Source organism: Tinamus guttatus, unplaced genomic scaffold (assembly GCF_059628265.1).
Source record: "Tinamus guttatus ecotype Peru unplaced genomic scaffold, ASM5962826v1 Tinamus_guttatus_pri_ptg000188l, whole genome shotgun sequence".
In the NCBI taxonomy this organism is placed as follows: domain Eukaryota; kingdom Metazoa; phylum Chordata; class Aves; order Tinamiformes; family Tinamidae; genus Tinamus; species Tinamus guttatus.
In genome coordinates, this window is record NW_028288722.1 from 3,252,692 (window position 1) to 3,277,686 (window position 24,995).

The 24,995-nt window shown below is 46.9% G+C and overlaps 1 protein-coding gene across 1 annotated transcript in view; it reads right to left on the reverse strand.

Annotated features, from left to right (window-relative positions):
• The window catches only part of NTN1 (netrin 1), a 92,209-nt gene that overhangs the window by 23,190 nt on the left and 44,024 nt on the right, over window positions 1–24,995 (reverse strand). Inside the window, exons 2-4 of the mRNA XM_088523449.1 lie at window positions 19,382–19,570; window positions 4,599–4,748; window positions 1,533–1,586 (exon numbers count right to left, since the gene is read on the reverse strand). Of these exons, the coding sequence (XP_088379575.1) occupies window positions 1,533–1,586; window positions 4,599–4,748; window positions 19,382–19,570 (393 nt within the window). The remainder of the gene's footprint in view (window positions 1–1,532; window positions 1,587–4,598; window positions 4,749–19,381; window positions 19,571–24,995) is intronic.

The window sequence follows — 24,995 nt, forward strand, 5'->3', positions numbered from 1 at the left end:
AGAACTTGTGTAAGTCTCCCTGGCATTCAAGTCTGCTCTGCCATCTCTGCAATATACTGGGAACACTTCCGTCTAGGGAGTATGTGAGGATGAGGAATAGACAGACCCTGGTTTGGAACATAAACTCACAGTGTTCCCAGGCCATTTTTTTCTGCAAATCACTCCTAGATAGCAGGATCCTACGATCAGCAACATCTGAGCTGGAGGCTGACGAGGAGCGGATTGTTGGTGTGAGTCTTTGACTTCCTTCCTGTGCTTTAGGTTACTGAAGACACTTCAAGAAGCACATGCAAAGCAATAGCCACAACCTCTAGGCTGCAAGGTATTTCTTGCTCCTACCAACCCGAGAGAAAATAGAGTGTTGCACCTATTGTGTCTACAGGAGACAGAACTTGGCTTTTAAAGCAGTCCTACAGAAAGATCTGAGCTTTACCTTCCTGTGACACTGGGAACTAAAGGTCTTGACCCTTTGCTTCTTAGGTTTGCCATCCTGGGAAGAGCTCCTGAGCATACAGCAACGCACACAGCTATGTGAAAAGCCCTGGCATGGGTGCACGCGCTCCTCTCAGAATTCAATTCAAGGTGATATTCATCACTTTTAGTATAAAATCCTTAATTTATGAACCTTCCTGCACTGGTGAGACAGAAGTAAACAACCTTTACTCTCCGTGTCCTTTGCAGACTTGGCACTGTTCAAACACTGCAGGAATCTGTGAGCAGCTGGACAGGATAAGTTACTTGCCTGGCATCCCCAGGCCCTCTGGCTTGAGCTGTCGGTGCCTGCTCAGACATGCCAGACCTTGAGGGGGTTGTGTACAGGCCTCTGGAAAGTCCCTCCGTAGCACGGAGAGGACAGGTTTTAGCCCCTTTGGGGCTTAAATCCGGAAGAGAGGAAGGTGGGGAATTGGCTGAACTGTAAGTTCTCTTACAGCACTTCTGTCTGAGAAGAAAACCATTAAAGTTTGACAATCAACCACTGCCCTCAGTCCAGAAGGTATATGACAGGCGCTGTCAATTCACTTGTGATTTTCTGTACCTGAACATCATGCTGTGATTTCACACGCCAACCAGAACTCACAAGGTGAACAGGGTTTCCCTGTGCCATGTCCTGCCCTCCAGACTGGGCTGGAGCAACTATCGCTCCCTTTACTGGCCACCACAAGGCCAGCAACAACAGCAAACCTGGAACCAGCAGAAATGCACTATTACACAGAGATTGGTCTAGAGCCCTTACCTCTTTCCCATCATGTGTTGATCCCACTTGAGTAACCTTGGAGAGCTTATAGATTTATGCATCTTTGGGAAAAAACTATCTGCATCTTCTACATATGCCCACTTGCTCCTAGAAGCACCCGTCTCTGGATGCTGCACACTTGTTTTGAGGACTTGGACGTTTTGGAAGTAAGAGGTAGCCACTTAATTTCAGTACAGGCAATGTAGTATTAATTTAAAGTATCTCAAAAGATGATCACTCATAAAGACATTTATTGTCAAGGCACAACGAAGGAGCTTTAAAAGAAGAGACAACGTACCTGCAGGTTCTTCCGTGCTGCTGGCTGCAGTGGTGGGAGGAGCGGCAGGGATCTCTGTGCAGGGATGGGCAAAACAGGTAGGAAAGGAGAAAATACAAAAGAAGGAGGCATTATTCCAGATCCCAAAAGCTCATGCCATGCACACACATTTGCTCCTCCTAAGCACATTTACGGTTGAGGTATGGCCTGAGTCTTGCAAGAACCTCAGAAAAGTGCACAGACTAACACACCAGGCACAGACATGCTGGCGAATCTTCCCAAGTGGGTGAGGAGAGTGGTATTTTATACCAAAAACTGCGGCTTGTGGCTAAAACAGGAATGTGGCTAGGTGATTCCAGGTTTCTCAAGCTACTATCATGCTGCTGGCCAGTTCACTGATGTGGTGCCAGAGCCAGCGGATGCTGTGGTGTACCCTTGTGACCCAATGCAATTACTAAATCCAATAGTTTCAGTGGTGATGATGAGCTCTCGCATGCGCTTGGAGGATGCACAAGCTCATGGCTGCAAAGTGGCCGTCCCCAGTGGGACACAGGAAAAGGGAACATTGCTGCCTTGTGCTATCCCAGGATGGCCCTCCTTTCCAACTGCTGTTTCCATTCCATCTGAGGAAGTGCTGTCTACATCTCACTCCTTGGAGTGAGATAGGATGCAAGTAAAGTATCACATCTATTCTCTGGGATGGAAATATTATTTCTCATATTTAAGGGAAAAGCAAATATATATACAGAGCTGAAACCACATAATGTTCTGGATCTTCATGCCCAAGTCTGACTGTGCTTGTTAAGGTCAAAAGGATGGGCTGCAGGTGGAGAACATTAGATGGTCCCAACTTCAGCAAGATGATCTGTTTTCCCCCACTGCACCTAGGGAGCTCCCATGAATGATATCTACTGCATGTTCAAGGATCAGTGGTGTGATTCCTGTGCATCCATGGGAAACTGGGTGTAGGAAAGACCTACTGGTCAAAATCCCTAGCTGAACAGGCAGCCCTACCGTGCTGAAGCTGACGCCTTGACAGATGCTCCTGCCTGTCACTGTGGGCTGCAGTGCAGGCAGGGCCCACATGTGGTCTCGCTCATTTCCCACAAAGGGATTTTTTTATGTGGCGATAAGTCCCTGGGGCAAGGAAAATACGTAAGCAATGCTAAATCGGAGAGTAACTGCGTTCTTGCAGGGAAGGCGGATGGGCTCATGCACTCACATATCAGCCTTCTCCTGGTTCCAGGCATAGCAGTGTGGACAGAGGTGAAAGCAAGTGCCCTCAGCCCTGCATGTATAAGATGTATGGGTATGTTTGTGAATTACACATACACTCACATAGGATAGGCTGGATAATGTTTTTCAAGGATGAAAATGTGGTCTTTTCTTTTTATTTTTTATTAAGATGACATACTCATGTTACCTGGAACCTGTGACTTTACAGACAGGCAAGAGCATTAACATCCTTGCAAGTACATTTCTATCAAAAGCTTCAGCCCCTGGAAAAATCTATTTTATAGTGAGAAAGAATTGAACCCAATAAAGGGAAAAAAAACCTCCCTGTGTGGCAGTGGTGTGAGGCAGGGAGCAGTGCGTCCCGCGGGGCCAGGCGGGCAGCGGTACCCCGGTGTCCCCGTGCCGTGCCGTGCCGTGCCATGCCATGCCGTGCCATGACACCAGGCTCTCACGCCAGCTGATTCGGCAGCTAGTGGGAGCTTAGCCCCACTGTGAGCGCCTGGTTTGATCATGTTGAAATCCTGTGTCTGTCTTTATTTAGCGCAATGAATCCCAAGGGAGATGATGCAAGGAACAATTTACCCTCTGATTTACCATGGCCCTGGGGGAACGATTAATGATAAACCTTTGCGCATACTTGCTGCAGAGCATACCGGAGCCATGACTGTAGCATCTTGGGGAAACAAGCATCTGGTTTGAGCTCTTTCCGTCCCATTGCGACACGGGGAAGAATGAATCTCAAGTGACCAGAAACCACCGTGGAATGTGCGTTAGCTGCAGTCCGAGAAGGTGGAGAAAGGCTATCATCTACCCGGCAGTTTGGCAACGGTGGCACTGCGAGGCAGACGCTGGGAATGGACAGAGCTGGAAGTAATTGTGGGTTTCTGGCAAAGACTTGGTTCTTTCAACTTTCACCTTTCTCTCCCCGATGGGCCTTTTTTTTTCCCCCTCTAAGCAGTCCCTTCTGCCCAGCCTGTGCTGTGTTTTTGATGCACCTCTTTGGGGAGGCAGGTGGGGAAGTCTAGCATGGTTATGTTTTTGATGCGTTGTAGGAGCGCCTGGATGAGCCAACAGCATCTAAGCACCAGGCACGGGTTGGGGTGCTGAATAGCGAACGTCTTGCCCATGGGCTGCCCCACAGCTCTGGTGGGCTTGGATGGGGATATGGAGGGGAACATGGTGGTGGTGGGACTTTGGGCACTGCGCCTGGTGTTTGGTGCTGTTTCTTCAAGAGCAGATGGCAAAAGCCATCTTGAGGAGGCCAACTAGAAAGCAAAACTAGGGAACCAAGCAGGAAAAAGCACATGCTTCTGGCTGGGTTGTGTGAGTGTAAGATGTTGGGTAGCAGTTCAGGTGCTCCCAGCTGCGTTATCACAGTGGTGGCTCAATCCAGCCGACTCCATCTCTGGTTTGAGCTCTGGGTGATCGCAGCATAGCCCAGTTTGGGAAATAAATTCTGCTGATAGCAATTTGCCACAGGATCCGGACCTAACATGGTGCCACAAAGAAGCAAATGTGCTCCCCAGCCACCTCTGGGGTCTGCAGAGCAAAATCACAGATTTCTTGAGGGTTACCAACTGCAGATGCACTCACACAACCTACCCACTATGATAAACGAGCCAAGTGGAAGTCAGAGTTGTATTTTGGATGTATGTGTGCCCATTTTTGCTAGTGCGGCTGGCTGAGATTCCCAGATGGCCTCTTTCCTTATAAACAAGCCATGGGCTAGCGCAGCCTGGGTTAGTAGCCACTCAGGCTGGCAGGGCAGCAGTTGAGCATGTGCTTTGTTCCCAAAGGTTGTGTTAGAGGCTAAATACATTGTGTTAGACACAGTAAAAATGGTCTACGTACTTATGCAGGGGGCAATGGGTGACCGGCTTTGCTGGTAGCCTTTGGCACATCGATTGCATGTGATGCCCGTCACGCCGTCCTTACAGGGACACTGGCCCGTGGTCTGATTGCAGGTCTGGCCAGCAGCGCCCACAGGGTGGCAATCGCATTCTGTGGGGGACAATACACAGCAAGAGGGTCAGCACGGGAGATTAGAGCAGAACCCAACACATTGGCTCACGCACGATGGCTTCAGCTCCACTTTCTCCATGAACTTGTCCTCTGGACAGTGGTTGTGCTTACCTGAAACAAAGGTGACATTTTGCACATTGGGTTTGAACAGCCACCGCTTGAGTGGGAAGGTGATGGAGGTGACCCCACTGCCATCAATGCCAGTGTGGAGCTAGAAATGGGAGAGGGGACATATTGCTTGGACATCACCCTTGCTCTGGTGGCCCCTACCTGGCTGCCTGGGCTGCAGTGGAATTGTGAGACTCTGCTCTGAGGACACCCCAACGTGGCTGCTGCAACAGTGGGGTCCCTGAAACACAAGGACAGAGGTCGCAGGACTCAGTGAGCCCTCACGTGCTCCCTGGACCCAACAGCATAAGGAAGAGGGGCAGAAGCAAGTTGTGTTTCAGTGCAGGAGAACTCAGGCAAGAAGCAACCACTTTTGGGACATTGTGAATTCATTTCACGTCTGATATGAAGAAAAAAGCCCTCTTTTCAGCACTGTTGCTCGAGCCCTCTCCCCGCTGAGCAGCATCCCTGGCAGCTGGTGCTGAGGGCGCAGGAAGGAAATGCCCTTGTGGGTTACGCGCAGCCTGGAGGACCTGCTGTTCCCGGCCAGATGGATGGAGGCTTGACTGCGGAGCCGGGCAGATGTGAAGGGTTTGGCAGGGGATGTAAATACTGCACTTGAAATCATTCACCATCTCATTTCCCACAGTGGGACTTACCGGCGCAGCTGTTTGTTAAAAAAAAAAATAAAAAGAAAAGAAAAGGAAAAAAAAAGAAAAACCAGCATTAGGGCCTGTTATCATCACCGCTCCAAAAGGATTACGGCCTCGCACATTTGTTAACAGCCCTGATTTCTAAGAGCTGCGAGCTCTGTGCCAGACTGTGGTCTGCCCCTGCTGAGCTGTGGCAGGGAAAGGCAAGAAAGCTTTCCTTTTCTTCCGCAGCATCCTCCGGATGCAGCCAGCCAAAGCCCTGCCTGGGGAGCTGATCCCTCTCTCCCCAAATCCCTCATGGACGCTGGCTGCCAAAAAGAGGATTTGGGGGCAAACTTGCCCCCCTTGCTTGCTGAAGACCGAATGGGCCTGGAAAGAGGCTGGTCTGTGGACAGGAGACCTGCCCGGCAGCTCCAGGAATTCCAGCTGCCTGGCATGGCCTCCAGACACCCCAAAATCCCACCGTGGGAGCATATTGCCCCCATGAGGGATGGTGCTGAGGGCTTGCACGCTCCTTAGATGCTTGTTGTGGGTTTGGGACATGTTGCATCCATCCCGTTTGGGGGCAGCATCTCATACCCAGCACTTCCTTTGCCCTCGGTGCTGAAGACCAGATGTTACTCCCCATCTTGTGGCATTTTCTTGGCCAGCCTGGATCAGGACCATGTATCACTGCCCATCAAAATGCTCCAGGCAGCTGGGAACGCATCTTGGAAGCATTACAGTCCTCATGTGCCAACGCAGAGCCACCCCTCTGTCCCTCTCGCTGTCACCAGTCTGCTCCAGCTCATTCTCCGAGTGTCTGTCGGCTTGACCTGCTCCACCTGGGTTGGGTCACTGGGCAGCACGTCCTGGACTGCTCGAGCCCTGCGAGCTTTGAACTGTGCAGGGAAATATTTGCATGGTGGTGATGGGGGAGTTTTGCTGCTCTTTTCCTCCCCTAATAGTCCTGATTCGGGCTTTTTATTTACAAGTCCTATTCTCCCACTTATGCCTCCCCTGCTTGCATGTAGCAGAAAAACAGTTTGCACTGGAAACTGAAAAGCTGGAGAAGTCTAAGGGGAGCAGGAAGGAAAGGAGTTAAAGAGGAGAGAACAGCAGAAAGGCAGGATTTAAAAGGGATACAAGCAAAGCAGGGAAGGGTTACACAAGAAGAAGCAAAGGGCAGGAGGAGTGGAGAGGAACATGCCTCATGTTACACTGCCTGCAAACCCCCATCCTGTGAGTAATCCTCACCCCAGCGAATGGATTCCACTGATTTCAGTGGGACCGCTTTGATGAGAAAGGGAAAAAGAAAAAGGAAAGAAAAAAGAAAAAAAAATCATTTGATGAGTAAGGTTTGCAGAGTCAGTCTCCTGGAGGACAGGCGTGGGTCTGTAGAGCGCTGAGCTCTCTTTTGGACACCACGTAAATAAATGCTTCCTCCCTGCATGAGGTAATGCCTCGGCAAGGCTTGTCCGAAGCTTCCGGGGTATTTGCACAGTCGTGTCTGTATGAGGTTGTCTGTCCCCATCAGGGCTGGAGGCTTCGCAGCCCTGCAGCCGTATGACATGGCCAAGGCTGCTGAGCAGTTGAGTGACAGAGCTGGACAATACCTGTCCTTGATCCCAGGGCTGTGCCGATGCTCCGCACGAGAGATTCCTGGCTGACAGCAGAAGGTGCTGCATGATGTACTTTCTGTAAGCAGTCCCACACTCTCACTAGTAGCACCAGGTCAACCTGCCAAAACACTCAGGACCCTGAATGTCCAGGATGACGGCAACATCCTCAAATATGTGGACTCATTTTGACTTTCCTGTCTTCCAGAAAAGCTCTCCAATCAGCAGCAACTCAACTTTCCTAGAGTGGGGAGGTAGGAACCAGCCCCAAGAGTGTCTGCAGATGTACATACATATTTGCAGTCCCTATCCCAGAGGAAATGAACCAGTGCCAGCAATTAGAAGCAATTAAAGGCAATTTGCAGTTCCTTGGCCAGTGCAAACACTTACCGCCAGCATTTACAGGCTCTTCTCGTTCCCCAGCCACGGAGTAGCTGAGCTGCTGGTGGTTAATGCTGGTTTTCCTAGCATGATTCAAATTCCTTTGGTTATAGCCCCAAATCGAGAAAAGAATGCACTATAATCACAAAGGGGATGTGATTAGTGCAAACACCTTTTTGGCACCCTCACTGACATTATGTCATGGATCTTTTGAACACGTTTTCATGCCCAGACTTTCTGAGGATGCAAGTGTTTGTCCATAAGCCCCTGCAACGCCGAATATCCACACGCTCCAACACCATGTGAAACAGAGACTATGAAGCAGCAGACCTGAGAATTCATCACAAATTGCCCCGGGACGGTGCCTGAGGCATTGCTAGAGATGACAAGGGTGCTAACACCTAACTTTTCTTCTGTAACCCCATGCCTTGCTCAAAAGGATGATTCCATAAAGGAGGAAGCAAAGCTCAGAGGAGCAAACAAGAACAATTTGTATACAAGAAAATCATATGCTTTTAATCTATTAATTCACACAGCAGCAGGTAGAAGGCGAGTAATTCCAATGATTCAGTAACTTTTTCAGAAAGTCTTTAAGAAAATTTGTGGTGTTTGTAGCAGTGGTCACCAAGAATTACCAGTGAAAAATAAAGTTCTTCCGTGCTTAAGAAACTGGCTGTGGAACAGAAAACGAGAGACGGGAGCATATGATTTAGCTTTTAATGGAGAATGAGGGTTAGCAATTAGGTTGCCTCTGTCCAAAAAGCTGGTTTCTCTTATAGGATATCAGTGACCAAGAAAGCAAGAAGGTAACAGTTTCTCTAAATGACCAACTTGATTTTGGCCACCCAAGACTCGAGAAGGCAGCGTGCATCTTCTGTGAGACCAGTCCAAGTTAGCTTAACGGGCAATGGAGTAACAGATAAAAGCCAACACACAGAAGGATGCATAATTGGAAGGAGTGAGCAGAATGGTTCATACACACTGAAAGGTCCCAGTTAATTGTAACCACTCCAGTGAAAGATCTAGGAGTCAATGAAACATCTGGCTGATTGCATTGGAGCTCAGAAGAGCAAACAAGATAGTAGGGTGTATTGTGAAAAGGGTAGAGAGTAACACTGAGTATAATATCATGACACTAGAAATCAATAGTACACCCTCAGCTGGGAAGCCAGAGTGAAAGGCACAGAGAGGCACCCATCTGAGGGTGATGGGAAAGATTAGAAGAGCCTTGCCAAGAGATGATGGAGGAGTGCCAAGTAACGCACTGCGGAGAAGGTCAGACAGGTGCTCCTCTCCATTGGTCCTTAAAATACAGGAACAAAGAGACATTCAATGAATTTAAAAGGCAACCTTTTTCAATGATAAAAGCAAATGCTTCTTTGCACTGCACGTAATTAACTTGTAGAACTCAGGCTACGAGACACCATGGCAAAGACCCAACAGGATTAGATAGGCCTATGAATGAGAACATCTGTAGTTACATTAGCTGGGATTAATATATATACGGATATAAGCACTCCAAGCCAGCTACTAACTGCCTGCAGTTAGGAAGAAATTTCCCCTGGGAGCAAGCTATTGCAAAATTGTCTGTTGTAGAGTTTAATATTTTTGTCTGAAGCTTCAAGACAAGTCACTATTATATGCATGCATCTGGAGAGACAGACGGTTGTCTGCTTGAGCATAAGCAATGGTACTTTTTTTTATGTTTCAGCTGACATTTGGATGGTTTGGAACCAAAAAGTCTGAGAGCAAAACCTGAGTCTGCTCATGAGAGGATATAAAATTCCCCGTTAGAGTGTTTTAATTTGTAGCGATCTATCTGGCTTGCTGAAGATTGACAAATAGCATGACAAAAATGCAAATATTGTTCCACCCTTAAATTTTGGTCAGAAGTATTCCCAGCTGCTAATCTTCCTCCTGTTGCATGTATTGAAAAGTAAATAGAGGATCAAATCTCCAGGATTAGCTCTCATCAAGCATGATGGTTTTTCGAGAAGGTGTCTGAAAGGACCTACATTTTTGGAGAATTAAAATCTTCCTGTTTTCAAGGAAGCTGTTTCCTTGGAATTTTTGGGGGCATGATGAAAAGTCCATTTGATGGCACAACAGAAGAAAAAAAAGAAGAAAAGAGTTTGATTTCATTACATGCCTGGATTTTTTTTATGTAGTATATTGTTTGGGATGCCCAGATCTAAAACACCGATGTTTGAATAATTTGCACTGTGCAGCATGCTGAGTAGAAAAACAGCAATGAATTGAACTGGAAAAAAAAAGCATACCTTCATTTCAATAATCATTGATTAAGGTTCCTATTCAGAGAAAGATCCTTCTTCAGGAACTCATGCTTAATTTTAAGTATGAACCTAAGTCTCATGTAGCCAATGTGCCGTAGGTCTATATTACATTCAACAATATTCTTAAATACTTTTCCAGAATCATGGCCAAAATTACCTCCTTTTTCTTTCTTTTCTTTTTCTTTCTTGCCTCCATAAATGTCCGCTAGACTGAAAAAAAAATACAGTTTTCTACTGGAAAGTGCACCAAAATCAAACTTCGTGTGTGAAAGCTCTGATTTGAACAATATTTTTAAGACAAAAATGTCAAAGCATAACAATTTAAATAATTTAAATTTGTCTATTGCTTCAATAATGCAACATGCATCATCTTGATGCAGTAAACATATTTCCCCTAGTCTTATGTTTTAGTATTTAGAGACTTATTTCAGATATTATTACTTAAACAAATCCTTGGTTTGCTCAAACTTTTTTTTTTCACTATTTTGTGTTTGGTTCAAAAGTTTAGTTTAAATTTTGATTCTATGAAACGCACCTGGCCAGGGAAGGCAAGGGAGACTTGTGGACCTCCTGTAGGGATGGGTCAGATGATGTTTAATGGCAAAACATCTTGACCACACAAGATTCCACAAATTTATTTTTGAGGGAAGGGAAAAACTGTGGCATTCCGTGTCCCCAGGCTTCATCGTGGGTTGACCTGCTGTCTCCAGCCAGCAATGGTGCAGGTTGCCTCGTTCATTTTTCTATTTGAAAATGTCGGTTTTGGTCAAAGATACCCAAGGGCAGGTATGGAGGCAGAGAACAGCTCTGGCAGCAGGGCAGTCTCCAGACACTATGTCTACATGTCTCTAAAATCAAGACAATGTTCTACCGACTCATTCAGAGCAGGGGAAATTGCTTCTTGTGTAGCCGCACCATGATGAAGGGTTACTTGCAGGAAAAAGAGAGGATTGGAAAATACTGCCTTTTTTCTTTTTCTTTTTCTTTTTCTTTTTCTTTTTTTTTTCTTTTTTTTTGGTACTGATGTATTTTTTACATGGTTCCTGAGGAAATGATGTTCCTACACGCATATTCTCCCACTGATAATATTTCAGTCAAATCTGGCAGCAGAACAAAAATCTCAGAGATAATGAGGTTGCCACAAGCCTTGTGAAACGAAGTGGCTCCATAGATGAGAGAGAAAACACAGAAATAGCTCAAAAGGGGAACCCTTCGGTATGTGCACAGCCCTTATCAGACAGAAAAGAATCCACAGAGGGGCCAGATAATCTAATGTGCTCAATGTCTGAGAAAAATTGTAATAAAAACTTCTGGGACGCTAATCCAGAGTTCCCTGCATTTTGTTTTTGTTTTTGTTTTTTGATGTTCGAAGAACTCTATGTTTAACTATATGTTAAGGCAAATTATTCCCTCCTTTTTTTTTTTCTATCTCAGTGACATGCAAAAGTCTGGGTGTGCAAATGAACTCAGCAGTTCTTGCTCTGTCTCAGACCTTTGATGGAGAACTGGTTTGTTTGTTTGTTTGTTTCAACAGTGGTGCCAATTCCCTTCTACTATGTCTCACATGAGGTACCCTGTCACTTCTGAAAAAGCGTGGTGCATTACTGCCTTTCAGAATTGCTTTTGGATGTGTTTCATAGAATCATAGAATCATAGAATCATAGAATGCTTAGGGTTGGAAGGGACCTCTAGAGATCATCTAGTCCAACCCGCCCCGCACACGCAGGGACACCTAGAGCACGTGACACAGGACTGCATCCAAGCGGGTTTCTGCTGAAAAAGCAAAACCTAAACTACAGTGTTGAAGGTTTTAGGTCCCAAATTTAAGATGTGATTTTCAGCAACCCAGAGAAGTTCCATCTCCATGTGAGGAAGAACTTCCCTCCTGGGAGGGTGGCAGAACCTTGGAACAGGCTGCCCAGAGAGGCTGTGGAGGTTCCGTCTCTGGAGATCTTCAAACCCATCTGGATGCCGCCCTGTGCCCCATGCTCTGGGTGCAGAGCACCTTGCAACCACCACGCTGAGCTCAGGATGTCCCTGGCAGCTTCTAGTATGGCTCCTTTTCTTCCTGGAGACCTTTTGCAGCTGTTTCAGCACAGTGCTTCCTGCTCTTCTGTACTAAAAGAAATGGGAGCTATCACTTTGTCACTAAGAGGCATCTCAGGCTAAACCAGCTCTCCCTGTGCTTTCCTTCTCTGGGAGCTTCTGCTTTGGTCCCAACTTGGCTCAGCGGAACAGGAAGAAGAGCAGGTGGTGTCCACTACAAGGGCTTTCCCCAGAAGGAGTTCTGGGAGACCCTTGGCACCACAGCAGGCACATATGTGCTCCAAGAGCTTATGCCAGCACTGGGGAGCTAGGGATGTTTCCAATGCACGTGCTGGATGCTGGCCTGGAGAAGCTGAGCGGATGTATGAGAGTGATACATGGAGATTTGCACTGGAGGTCAGGCCCTGTCCCAGTGCAATGCTCTTATTTATGTCTAGATGTCTTCCCAGCCCATTTGAAGATATGTCAAAGGCCCCCTCTGCACTTCCCCTTCCCTAAACTAGGTCTGTTTTAAATTTGACTTTAAAGGTGAGCTATTCTCTACCAATACCCGGATGTCCAAAAGAAGATGACCCTAAAGGGGAGGGAAGCTTTGCCAAAAAGAGTTTGGGAAGTGTCGATGTGGCTTTCTGGAGGAGACCAGGGGCCCAGTGTAGCAGCAGTCTCGCAGTCTTGGTGAAGGCAGGGAATGTTGAGATTCTGTGGAGATGCCCGGCTTGTGGGTGAGAAGACCTGTCATTGATGAAGAGTAGGGTCTTGCCAAGGGGTCAAATCATGCAGGGAAAACGCCTGAGTGGGAGTAATATGTGAAATCATTGACTTCCCTGGAGCTTTAAGATAGCTGCAGTCGAAGCATATTTTTGGCATTGAGGTGAACTGCTCTGATATTATCGCCAGGCACAGATAGGCCTCTCTCTCTTCTTTTCTCTCTCTCTCCTTGTTTTAGGATAATGAATTTGTAGGCCAACTTTTGGAGACCATTACGGAGCAGAGCACAGACATGTGTGCTCCATCTGGGATGAGGACAGCAAAGCCTCCCCACAGAGAGGGATGCCCCTTGCTGTTCCCTGGAACGGGAGACTCTGCAGGTCATCTGGCCTGTGAGGAGCTCGATTCCAGACTGCCTCAGATACATCCCACTGAAATCAAAGCTCTGTGAAAATGCTGCTGGATGCTGGGGGAGCTTCCCTCACTGGGACCAGAGAAAGTCAGCAAAGAATTTGCTAGGAAGATCAGACAACAGGATCTTATTCTTGTTCCAGCTAATTTGCAGAGAAATTAAGAACGAGTACCAGTATCAAAGTGCTTTCAGATGCGGCAGAGGTGCAAATTGCCCTATGATGAGTTAGGAAGTACAAAGCCTTTGGATAAACAAGGGTAACAAGCATGATAGTTGTGGTTTCTAGATGCTCTGGGGCACACACTCCAATGACCATGCATGGCTGCACCTCATGAGCTGGGTGGAGACATGGAACTGCCCTGGGCTTGGAGATGAAAGGGCTGCACGGAGCTCCTAACATTTGGGTTGTTCCTTGCTGATGGCTCACATCATAGATTAGATTTAATTAGAAAGTCCTTGGAACTGGAACGCGTGCATGAAAGGGAGAGAAGGACTGAAGATTGGCAAATGGATCCCCATCTGTCTTGAAGCAATTAGAAAGTGTCTCAATAGCTGTGCAGAGCCACAGTAATATTCCACCTCTCCGATGCAGCAAACTCTTCCCACTCTGGGTCATACATCACTGGCTGCTTAACTTTTAAATTAGTTGCTTAAATATAATTAAAATCACATATGTGTAAAAGCTGGCATGGACACATAAAGGTATTTCATCAAGCTAGAGTCTTCATTAGAAAAGAACTCAAACTCACTCCTTTTCCATGCTTTCGTGCTACAAATTCAAAATATTTTAAGAGTTTTCGTAATAATTGTTTCCCTTTCTGAGGCTGAGACCCTCCCAGCCCAAGTAGGTGAACAATGTGGCCCTGCCTGGGGACACAGAGACCCTCCGCATGCCTTGGAGGTGCCTGCACTTTGGGGCAGACCCGCTGAGGCCTCCTGAGAGGTGCATTGCTCTGGGACACTTCCATGGACCATGCCTGGGACTGACAGATTAATGCTGCACTTATGTGAATTTTCTCAGATTGGTCTGTGTATTCCTGGGAGTTGTTGATGACAAGTTTTAGATGTAGAAACCATAAACCAGCGCTCAACACTTGTAATAATATCAATACAAAGAATTATTGGTCCTTCGGGAGCAGGGTGACTGAAGCATAGCCACTAACAAATTCAGTATAGAAAAATAACTAGAAAGTTAATGCAGCAAAGGAAGAGCATTCCCTAATGAGAAAAGAAAGTCTGTATTTTTCAGATCAATGCCATGAATGTCTGGGCCTTTTCCAGTGGTGTGATTTTTTAGAGGTGATAAAGTCTTGATGCAAGAACTTGATTCAAATCCTGCCAACCCTAAGGACTGGCTCCTCTCTCCTCTAAATCATAGCTCAAGTTAGTTTTCCAAGATGAAGAAAAGATGAAAAGGATGGGAAGGAAGCTTTGATAGTGAAAGACAACTCTGCTGGTGGTGTTTAAAGAATTTATCGACTTGGACTTCATTGCATGAACACAAACACAAGCAGGACTAGAGATGGGCCTCAGTATGAGGCTGCTACGGGGACAGAAACCATCTCTCCTGGGATGCAGTTCATCTACTCCTAGAGTGGACATCAACGGTAGATCTAACAAACTGATATCCAGAAGAACCGAGTTCCCTGTGCTGATGGGATAGAGTCTGCTGACCCACCTTGACAGAGATGTCTCACTATGACGAGGAAAGGCCAGGACACATCTTCCATGGCCAAGCCAGTCCATGGCATGGCAGGGTAAGTCCTCCTCAGAAAGGGCTGGTAGAGGATCCCCAGACCGTCACAGGCTGAGGTGTTTCATTCAGTGATTCTCCAGGGTCTCTCTACACTCTTCATCAGAATCTTACATGTAGAAGTCAGGGGAGAACAAGAGTGGGAGATCAGCATGAGCCTGACTGTGGAGCCCATCCTCAATCTTTGCTCTGCTTCATACAATATGGATTTTACCCTGGCTGCCTATTGCATCCCCAGCTTCTTTGGGAAGCTCCAGACAGCGGGAACAGGATTCATCTCCCTTGGCTTTAGCCATATAAAAATGAACTCTGTGCTTTAAGCTGCGCAAGCAGCTCCCTCTATAGTCAGTGGAGAGAGATGGGGAGCACCTCCCAATGTGCCATCTCCAGGGCTCTCAACTCATATACATAGGGCAGAAGGAGTCATGGGGCCCAGCTACTTTAGGGCACCTCTCTACTCCAATGCGTGCAGCTGGGTGGGAGCAATCGGCATCTGCACCTACCAAACCCAGGGTCTGGAAGTGCAGCCCACAGAGATTGCAAGCAATCTCCCTCCATCTGACCCCAAACTGTTTCCAAAAAGCAGTGTCAAAATCTTGTACCTCTGGGTGTGCAAAACAGGGTGGGAGCACTCTTTTGCATAGGCCAATAATTCTTGAAAACAAATGTAAAATTCTGCCAGGATCACCAAAGGTCTAGGGCTGGAACAGTGTGGTGGAGGCAGCCAATCCCTTTTTCAATCAAAATCCCATATCCTAATGAACGTGATCGCTCCCGGTGCCAAATTCTGCCCCTCCACAATGGGTTTACACTGGCGGCCTCAGCAAAAGTGCATTCACAACACGTATCATTTGTCATCTTTTCATCAAAAGGTGTGTAAATCCTTTCCTCAAAGTTCAGAGCTGGTTTATAGCAAGCCTATAAAGCCTTGTAGAGTCTCTGTTCCAACAGGATTACATTAGAGCCAATAATCTGGCAAATATCAGAAGTAAATTTAATCAAAAGAACTAACACCAGTGATTTATAGCTGCTCATGATGGAATGGAATGGACAGAGGTTTGCAGGACTCAGACATGGAATTTCACTTGCAACATCATTTGGAGCAGAGGGAAAGCAAAAGAAATGGGAAACACAGTTTCAGTGCTCTGGGAGGTGTTCGTGCTCTCACAGAGTATCAGTGAGAAAGAACAACCCATCTTTGTTCCAAGTTTTAAAAGATGAGCACTCAACATCTCACGTCTGGGTTTCGGTTGCTAAAAGTTAAAAAAAATGTCAGGGAGACAAATTGCCAGGAGAGCCCCCACACCTATACGGTGTCCCTGGGGAGCAGGATTCAAACGCAGCTGTCTGAAGGGAGGTCCATCCTATTTCTGAGCTATCTGGAAGGAGGCCATAGATGCCCCACGGCAGAGGACCAGCCGTAGCTGGTCTCAACTCGAGCGCATCCATGCGAGGCCGAGCAGAGATCACTTGTGCAGTCTGACCTCAAAACTCCGGGGCAACCCAAGCTCTTACTTGAGTAACTGGTGTGTCTCGCTTCGCCTGGCCACCCACCAGCAGCACTCGTAGCGCTCCTTTAGCTCACAGCTCTGTCCTGGTAGGTTCTGGCTCACTCCCAACATTGCCACTTCATGCAATATCCCTGCTCCATCTGTCATCAATTCTTTTGCATGTGGTTTGCAGACTTCATGCCATGTTTTGCCTGTTGCATGGCTCTGGGACATGGCATCTCTGATTACTGATGACTTTACTCTTTCTTTTTGCTTCCTGAAAATAACTGGAAGCAAACATACAAGCGAGCAGCATGGCATGACTGCACTACTGTTTGGTTAACTACCATCAGCTTAGAAGTCACCTTTAAAGCCTAGTTTCTTATAAGCCTACAAATGCTGTTAAGAAAACTTCACTTAATTAAAACAGCTTAAAAAAATGAGGCACATTTTATCGTAAGTTTACTACTAAAAAAAAAGCATCACTCTAGGACGGACAGCATGGCCTAGCTTTGCTTTCTGCTCGTCATGTATTTCACTGTCTCAACCTCACACCATAGTCCTTCAATATGTGCAAAAGTTTGCAGCATTTGCTTTTGCTTCAGAGTTAAAGAAACAATAAACATGCAAACTTTTTAACACTAATAATTTGGAAAAAAATAAGTTACCCAAGCAAGGCATTCAGGCCATCATTTAAAATAACACAATTATGCCACTATCGTTCTCCTTTATGCAACATTATATGCACCATGAATTGAGATACATAACCTAGCCTATAGGATGGAGTGAGAGATAAGAAACATGAGGAAGAGGAAAAATGGTTTAGCTGAATGAAAGTGTCTGTTAGGCTGAATTAATGAAGTCAAGTTAATCCAAAACATCTTCAGCAGATCGTTCATAGAACATTTGTTTCATGTTCACCCTAGCTAACATATGCTTGTAAGGATGGATAAACTTGCTGCATAATTCCTTAACAGTTCTCAATCAATTCACAAGATGATCAAATGCATTTTGTTTAAAAGCATTATGTGTAAAACATGAACAGGGCAGTGTAATGGTTGAAAGAATCAAGTCTGACAGAGAAAACACAATCTGCTGTGTGAGATGAGATGTAAAGCAGTTGTAAGGGAGATGGCAGACACTACCGGACAGTTAATTTCTTAACTCTAAACACATTCAGTCAACATGAGATTCTGGGAGAGCTTTGCCCATCAACAGGTGGCTTGGTGACATGATAAATTAATATTGTTATCAATGGAGGAATGGCTGAAGTTATTAGGTGGTGATTCTTCCTAAATGCCTGTTTTTAACAATTATTTCAGAACGATTCCTGAATCAGTGAAGAAAAACAGAGAGAAAAAATGAATCCCCTAAATCATAATCAGACCTCAGGAAAACTATTTTTCAAAGGAACATCCTTTGCTGCAGAAAATGTCATTTCATCTGTGTCTGTATAAGACACTGGATTACACCGACAATAAACCACGCCAAATCCCGTGAAATTGTGCTAAGACCCTGAGAGCTGCGGAGCTGCTCATTTACTAAGCATATTCATTGCATACCTTGGTGATTATTAGATCCAGTAGCTGCATTTATAAACCGTGGGCGGGTTAGAGAAGAACTTGAATTTGTCGATCTCAAGTTTCATTAGAAGGAGTCGCTCAAGAAGGCAATGGGAGGACTGGAGAGCTATTGCAAGAGCAGTTAATAGAGCGATTCAGCAAAGGAGAAAGGCTGCTCTGAAGGAGCCCTTTGGCTCCCCTCTCTGTTGGCTCTCTGGCCTCTCCGGGCCCCCCAGATTCCAGTTTCTCCCCCACTATGGGTCTGCTCCTGTCCCACCAGCACCCATCCTGACCAAGCTGCAACCGTCGCGATGGCTGGGTTGTAAGCAGCTCCTCAAAATCATTTTTACAAGGTGAAAAAAAAATGAAAAAGTGGGGAGCAGCACTGTCTAAGTAATGATTTCTTTTTTTTTTTTTTTCTGTTTTGGCAAACAGGCTCTGTTTTCAGTGGAAAAAAATACTAAGAAGAGTTTTCATTAAAAAAGAATTGCAAACGCTGAAGACCTAGAGCTTCCCAGCCAAAAATATCCAGCTCAGGCCAAAAAGTTTTCCTTTCCTTCTGGAATGGAGCATTGAAAGAGAAGAGAGCTGAAGCTTTCTGTGTGAACCCCCAGCACCTCCTCAGCTGAGGTTTGAAACTGTGTCCGATTTATTTTGCCACTTCTAGCAGACAGCGGGGACTTTTTTTTTAAAAAAAAAAGGTTCGTTTTAAGGAGTTGCTCTTATACAAAACAACGGAGTGAGAGGGAAACACGCGGAGAGGTGGCTGTGCCATGAGCGCCCACGGCCGCTCCGAGCGTGCAGGGCTGCAAGGGGACGGGATCGCTTCCCTTTTGGCTCCCAGCCCCGCAGTCGGAGGAGCAGGCGGGTCTGTGGGTGGGCTGGCCACCGTCCCTGCCTCCCGCCGCAGCGAGATGCCCACGGGGCTTTGGCGGAGGCCGGCGGTGCTTCCACAGGGGCCCAGCCGTGCCCACCGGGGAACGCCAGGCGGGAAGCGAGCTGCTCCGCTGCCACGCGGGACGCTCCCGGGATGCTGCCCTTGGCACCGTTGTCTGCTCTCGCTTCTGCACCAGGTGCTCGCGCGGGCTCCGAATGCAACCCAGCACCACAGGCTCGTGTGGGAAGCTGTGGCAGGCCAGGGGTTTGCAGTGAAACTTGTAGGTGCTGCTTTGAGATGCTAACCCTGCAGCTGGGATCTACCCATGTCCGCTTTTATGTTCCTGCTGGCCGTGACAGAGTGGCATCGGAGCAGAGGGGCGCAAAACATAGATGTTAAATAATAATATGGTTATATATAATAATACATATATATGGATATATATAAGCTATAAGTGAGAAAATAACCCCTTAAAGGCCAAAAATATTCTGAAATTCATCCTCAGCAGCAAGGATTTTTTTTTTAAATCTTTATGGCCTTCTCCTCGCAAGGCAGCTGGAGAGATCAGGGAATGACGAATAAGTAAAGATGGAAAAAGAAAAGCCACTCTGAAGGTTTGGTTTGGGGAGAAAGAGGAGCAGGATGAGTTTGGCCATTGAAATAGCTGTGACAACAGAAGGAGGAGGAATCAGAGGAGCAGGATGCGCTTGTGGTCCCATCCCTCCCGTACCTTTGCAGGCTTTCCTGTGGGAGATGGGCTTGGAGAGGTCCCGGTAGAAGCCCTCCTTGCAGTAGTGGCAGTGCCGACCTGCCGTGTTGTGGCGGCAGTTGAGGCAGACCCCGCCGCTCTTGCGCCCCGACAGCTTGTAGAGCTCCATGTTAAAGCGGCATCTCCGGGCGTGAAGGTTGCAGTTGCAGGCTGTGGAGAGAAGAGCAGGAACGGTCACCAGTGGCATCCTGGGGGGGAACAGGGAGGCATCTACCTCATGGGGTCTGCACACTAAGCATCGAGTCCGGTTTTGGGACCACGCATCTGTGATGGAAAGAGGAGGGTGTCCAAGGAGGGGACTCCGCGATGGCATTGCCAGCTAAGGGAAGCCCTCTGCTGACCCAAACCTCCTCAGGGAAGTTGGCATGGTGGTGGCAATTCTGGCCTTTTGGAGGGGCAGTGTGGGGTCTGAGAGCACTGAGACTCTGCAGGGTTTCACCATGGTGACCTACAGCAGGAAATGCACCTTTTGCCTCTCCCCGCTCTTAATGTGACTCAAAAGCTGGGTCCCCATCCTCAAAATCATTTCCTGGTGGCTATGCAAAACCCCTTGGCCCCACCAATTTTGTCACAAGTGCTCTGCACCATTAGGGAAAAAAAAGTTTCTCCCTTGAGCTGTTAGAAAAACAAGTTTCCAAGCACCACGGGCCCATCTTTCCCACCACTTGCCGTTGCACGCAGTCCCAGCACATATGGGTATTTAAACTCCATATATTGGTTCAAAACCTTCTGAGCTTATTTCTGCCCTTGTATTTCTTGCTTGGTTTGGTACCTGCAGCATGAGGCTCTGTTACATTTCTGTGGCCCAGGATGTGCCAACAAAACTTAGTCCGCCTGCATCAGCATCTCTTATCTTGTTCCTGGGACACCCAGTTAGTCAAATACCAAAAAGTCCCTCTCTGCTTTGATTGAATCTGCTGTGATTGAACCTGCCAGGAGATACCCAATTTCTCCACCATATGCAGCCTAATGTCAACACAGGGACTATTTTAACAAGGGGCCTTTGCAAAAGAAAACTTAAGGACTTCAAAAGCTCGACCCCAGAGCTGTCAAGGGAACATCAAGAGGCAGTTGCTTGGGCAATGTGCTTTGCAGAGAATTTTATAGCTTGTTTTCTTTTCCCCTTGCTTTTATTTGCTCTTCACCCCTGAACAATGCATCTGTGCAATGCCAACCCACAGCTGGGCCTCTCGGCTCTGCAAGAAGGTGTCACCACTCTGGGCTTGTCACCTTCCTTTAGTGTAGAAACATCTTAATCCCTCATTCCTTCCTGTTTACCTTATGGTGCTTGCCCAAGACAAAGACATGCTGTATTTGCTTAATTATCAAATTTCAGCCCAGAAAATTAAAGTGCAGTTCTGGGTTATTTATTGGGAACAATCCTTGAATAACTCTTGACATGCAGCCAGAGGGTAGGTGGAGAGCAAAACCCTCTGGCTGCCTCAAAGCTGTGGGATGAGAAATGCCCTCTCTGCTCTTCCTCTTGCAATTTGATTTTTTCTGGCTAACACAGTGAGGCATGGCCTCATCTCCCCACCAGACCCAAATGTTTCCAGAGCAGGAGATGCAACGACCAACTTCCCGCTGGTGAGAAGAACAGCCCCGGAGAGGTTTGTCGACCGGGAGCAAGTGAGATTCCTGACACCAGCCAGGGACATCACTTTCATCTAAGGACACCTGAACGGGACAAGACAATCAAGGAGAACAGAGAGCCAGTTCCTGCTCACAGAGGGAATTACTTCTTTTTATGGCTGGCCTGTCCCAGGGACATATTTGCTGATGCTACAAATGCAGTTAAACAGGCTGTTGGCATCTAAAAGAAACGAGGGAGCATGCACCTGGTGCTTTCTGTGTTCCCCCTTGTAGATTTTTCCTCTTCCATCTTAATCTCAGGAAGAGCTTTCTAAGTTTTTGCTAGGAGCACCCTAGCAGCTGCTCAGCTCTGGTATTCTCCTTTTCCTGCGGGTTGCTGAGCAGCCCCTGCCAACACCACGGGTCTGCGGTTGTACAACTAACTGTTGTACAACCAGAGGATTAGAGATGATTCTTGCCCTGCACAGCTTATGATCTAAGCCTGCAGAAAGGAGGTGGTGACGCATTTAAAGTACCAGTCCTAGTTTTACAAAAGACAAACCAAGATATTCAGCTCAAACATTTTCTTGAGTCATGCAGCAAGCATACGGCAGTAGTGAGAACGGAGGATTTAGTTCAGCCTAGTGCCTTCACTGCAAGTATGGTCCTGATGAGAGGAGGATGGTGGCTGTGGTGTGGAGGCAACAGTCCAGAAGTCCTCCCACCTGTAGGTAGCTGACAAGGCAACAATCTTTGTCCTCAGAGGCACCAGCCTCAGGACTTGGGCTTTGGAAAAGGAAGCAAAGAAATTCCCCACCTGGAAGGTCTGTCATCCCAGATATAGGTTATAAATCCTGCAGGCACATCTCCAGTGTTCAAAGACTTGAGGCACATTGAAAACTATGTCTTGAGTGCTACAAGCTACAGGAATTAGTTCCAGCTGATAAATGTGAGGAGATATTTATCCATGGAGCTTCAAGAACTCATGGAAGATCTGGTTCTTGCTTGTAGCTAGCAGATACACATGTTTTTCAATGAGCATGAAAGCTCACCTCATTCTAGAACATATAAAATGCTCTTCTTCCTCATGCTTCCTGCCATCACCACGACACTTTGCTGGGCACCAGGCAAATGGAGATCCCCTCCTAATCCAAGGCACATGGATGCTTTTTCACCCTCCTTTTGAATACACCCATTTGTGTAGAGAGTATGGGCCAAACTGACTCAAGGAGACTAGATTTAATCAAAATTGTTCTCTCCCATTCTATATCTAAGTGTCTGAGCCCTGAATACCTGGGCGCTGTGTCCTGCCTGCCATCGGTCAACACTAACAGTCAGGTAAGTCTCTACCCTGATGCTCATACAGGTGCCCAGTGGGAGAGGTTTGGTCTGACTGGCCCATCAAGGCATAAGAAAGATCCTTGCTGGGGACCAGGCTGTGACATCATGGGATTCATCATGCTGGCACTACAGCTCAGAGAAGACAAGTGGTAGGAGCTCAAAGATGCTTGATGGACGCAATGCCTGAGATGCACCAGAGCTGGATTTCACAGATCCAGCAGCACATTGTGATACCTGCTGTTACCCTTAGGTCCCGCACCTGGCTCTGTAAGAGATCCTCGTGCATGGAGGACTCTCCTTGTGCTCTTTCCCAACACGTTTTGTGGAGTTGCACCAAGCCCGAGTGTGAGGCGCTCAGGAAATGAGTCTACCATCCACCCTTTCTCCCCAGTCCGATGGTTAATCACCCACTGTGCTAAAGCATTTTGCCTTGTTTCTAACATGAATTGGTCTGGCTTTAATTTCCAGCCACTGCTTCATGTTTTGAATTTCCCCACTTCCCTAAGTGGCTCTTCAGTGACCCATCTTTTCTTTCTACGAACGTCACTGTAAGAAAATCACATCCCAACATTACCATACCCAATGCTTCTCAGGCTGTCCTTTTCACCCAGTACAGAAGATGCATCTGCATGGTCTGCAGACACGCAGCAGACCTGGCTGGGAGCAGAACATTTGCCAGGTTCTGGGAAATCTCCGATGAAAGGTTTTGGCTCCGGTTGCTTTGCACTGCTGCTATCTCCTGCTCCTTTTGTTCTCTTACTTTGCCAAGGACTTCACTAGCCTTTTGTATGCCGATTTTATTGTGCACAGATGTACATACCTTCATCAAACAGTCCCTACCTGGGCTGCCAGGCTCTGATATGAACAACCAGATATCAGTTAAATGCAGATGTTTAGAAGCATAGAGAAGACTGGATCTGAAAAGAAGAGAGCTGTGGTTTGGAGCCTGTTGAAGAAACATCAACAGCAATAAATCCTCAATAAAAAATTGGTTTTGGTCTTGGTCAAATTAATTCATAGAAGAAGGTCAATGCGGGTAGGGTTTTCCATATGCAAGAATGAAAGGAGATATCTGAAGGAAAGGAGCGGGCTGGAGATGTGAGATGGGAGCTGTGGTCACGGTCTTTTCTGCTGCCACGATGTCCCTCAGGCCCTGCATCCAGGGCCCTGTATCTCCCAGGACACATTCCTCTCTGTGGTTTTCATTCAGCAATGACAATGCTTCGAGTCTGCCCTTTCAAAAGACCCCACCCTTTCAAAACTTATATTTCGACAATTTTTGAAATGAAAATTGCTTTTTTTTAAAAAAAGCAAAAACCCCAACACATTTTGTTTTAATTTTTATGAACAATAATTTGGGGAGAGGAAGAAGGAAAGAGAAGACAGAGGATAGAGGAAGCCAGGGGCTGAAAGTAATCTCTAAGTTTTACTTGAATTTATGAATAAAATTGGTCTCTTTAAAAGTATTCTCTTCCAAATCTCTCTTTCTCTTTTTTTTTTTTTTTTTTTTTTCCCACAGAAAAACACTAGTTCAGCCCCAAGCATGATTTCTCTCCTGCAGGAGCAAGTCTCACATGTCTTGTCCTTGTGTCCTCGGCAGCCTGGTGCAGATAGGGACTTACCACCTGGCTGGTTGCTGAAACCCACTTCTGCCAGGAGCCTCTTCTCTAACTCAGAGCAGCAAAGGAGGAAGGCCCATGGATTCCCTAGTCCTGAAAATACTCTTGGCATTTTCTTTTTTTTTTTTTCTTTTGAAGGACTTATTTCCAGCAGAAAAGTCTACCCTTGAAATAAAGTGAGGTGGGCAATGGAGATGGAGGAGCCAGGCCCTGCAGAGACCTGTCTGCTCGCTAAAATGGGGAAACAAAGGGAAAGTCCCTACAGACCAGTCAGGATGGTTTCCTTTATTCCCTACAGCATTGCATCCTTTCAGGCCTGGTGTCATTTGGTTGGTTCGTTGGAAGTTTTGGAGCAGCCAGGCATGAAACCGGAGCTGAGACGTAATGTCCCACAAAGGTGCTCACCCTTGAGCTGGAGAGTGGGATTTATATTCATGCCTACTACAGCAAAACAGAAGGGCATGGATGCACGCAGGCCATGATAGGAGTGAAGTACTCCATGATACTGCCAGCGTTTTGTCACTGGAGACATCGGAGTTGTCAGCAGTGGGATTGCCCATCACCCTTGCCGCTAAGTGACTGAATCCATCCCTGTTTGCAGGACAAGCTCACAGGACCAGCCGCTAGGGCTGCAGGGCCAGGGCTCTCCCAACATGGCTTGGTGCCATTAGCCACAGACCCAGCTGGCCGACACCAAACAAAAATGTTTGCTTGGGAAAATGTATCTGAATGTGCTGGTAAGTCTGCGTATGGAGGAGGATCGGAAAGAGGTTTGGATTGCTTGAGCTAGTCCACCAAAGGGGAGATCCATCAGCCTGCTGCGACTAGGAGAGGGAGACCAAGGGCTTACGTTTTCCTCACAGTCAGAGTGAAGGGATGGAGGAAAGTGTGCAGAAACACCACCTAATGCATAGCTGTATTTTGGCATCGTCTATGAAACCTTAGCCACAAATCCAGCCTGCAGCAGAAAAGAGTTGATGAAGGAAAGCCCTCTTCTTGCTGATTCACCCCTGAGCATTCCTTGAGTTTGGTTGGGGCCAAAG